This window comes from Hipposideros armiger, unplaced genomic scaffold, assembly GCF_001890085.2.
Source record: "Hipposideros armiger isolate ML-2016 unplaced genomic scaffold, ASM189008v1 scaffold_1597, whole genome shotgun sequence".
Classification (NCBI taxonomy): Eukaryota; Metazoa; Chordata; class Mammalia; order Chiroptera; family Hipposideridae; genus Hipposideros; species Hipposideros armiger.
Window position 1 is genome coordinate 68,862 of NW_017732947.1, and position 1,232 is coordinate 70,093.

At 38.4% G+C, this 1,232-nt stretch overlaps 1 protein-coding gene across 1 annotated transcript in view; it reads right to left on the bottom strand.

The window, feature by feature from the left end:
- Positions 1-1,232, bottom strand: part of LOC109377878 (interferon-induced very large GTPase 1-like) — a gene marked incomplete at its 5' end in the record, with an annotated part of 11,565 nt that overhangs the window by 2,850 nt on the left and 7,483 nt on the right. The window contains one exon of the mRNA XM_019634355.1: positions 7-1,224. Coding sequence (XP_019489900.1) covers positions 7-1,224 — 1,218 coding nt within the window. The remainder of the gene's footprint in view (positions 1-6; positions 1,225-1,232) is intronic.

Consider the following 1,232-nt stretch of genomic DNA (forward strand, 5'->3'; position numbering starts at 1 on the left):
TCTTTTGAATACCCTATGCATCTCCTTAAAATGCTCTGCTGCTCTTTGGAATAAACACAAAGATAAGTCAATTTTATATTTACTTGTAAATGTGTATCTTTCCTCAGAGGAAGCAGATTTTATCCCCTCTTCTATTATTCTCAGGATTTCATGGAAATAACTCGGATTGTAATCATGTTGTTGCCTCTGAAGATTTTTCATAGTTTCAGTAAATCTTGAAGTAACATGCTCAGTGGTTCTCATTATGGACTCTTTGTCATATTCCTCTAAATGCTTTGTAAAGAAGAGTAATTTCTTGCTCATTTTGATATGTTCATCATAATTGACTTGAAATGGTTTTCCAGACTTTTTCTTCAGTATGTAAACCATGCCTTTCTCCTTTTTAAAATACTCCAAAAGGATGCTTTCAGAATCCACATCAATGTCAGGATCTGTGACTGGAGGGAGAGTTGAGGATACAGCGTAGACCCATTTTTCCCAAAGTTGATTGAATTTTTTAAATAACTCTTCCTCACTAAATTCCTTGTCCTTTACCTCTGAAGCCAATTTTCTGCTTTTTTCCAATAATTCCTTTTCATAACGTGCCTTTTCATTATCCAGCCTTTCCTGACCCTTTTTATAATTAATAAGTCCTTCGACTTTTCTTTCGCTGTCTAAAATAAGAGCCTCTTTAAGGATCAGTAGCTTATTTTCAAAATTTGCTTTCCACTGAATCAATATTTCACTCTCTGAATCTTCATTAAAATATTTTTCAAGTTCTTGCTTGATGGCTTCATATTTTTCAGCTACTGGAGCCTCAACTGTGCTTGTTCTGAGGGTCTGGATTTTTCCATTTTGAATCTGGTTGATCAGCTGGTTCTGCAGGCCTAGCACATGACTCCTCAGCTCCCAGGTCCAGCTGTTATACATGGTTTCCAATTTGCTCATGGCCATGACCTCTCGGGTGTTCCTGAAACTGAAAATAAAGTTCTCATTCACCAGGGCTCTCCATAAATCTTGAACTCTTGATTTTACATCCGATATCTTCATGATGCTCCCCCTGGATTGCTGTTTGGCAGTCATAAGAATTCTAGTTTTCAGTTCCTGGACGTTGTGACTGTAGCGAGGATTGGGAGGGGCCATTGGGGGATTGCCATCCCAGAGGTGAGCGAAGTAGTAGACATGAGTATTGACATCAAAGTTAATGACATCACTAAAGCGGGATACATCTGAGCACTGTTCTTGCTCAGCCG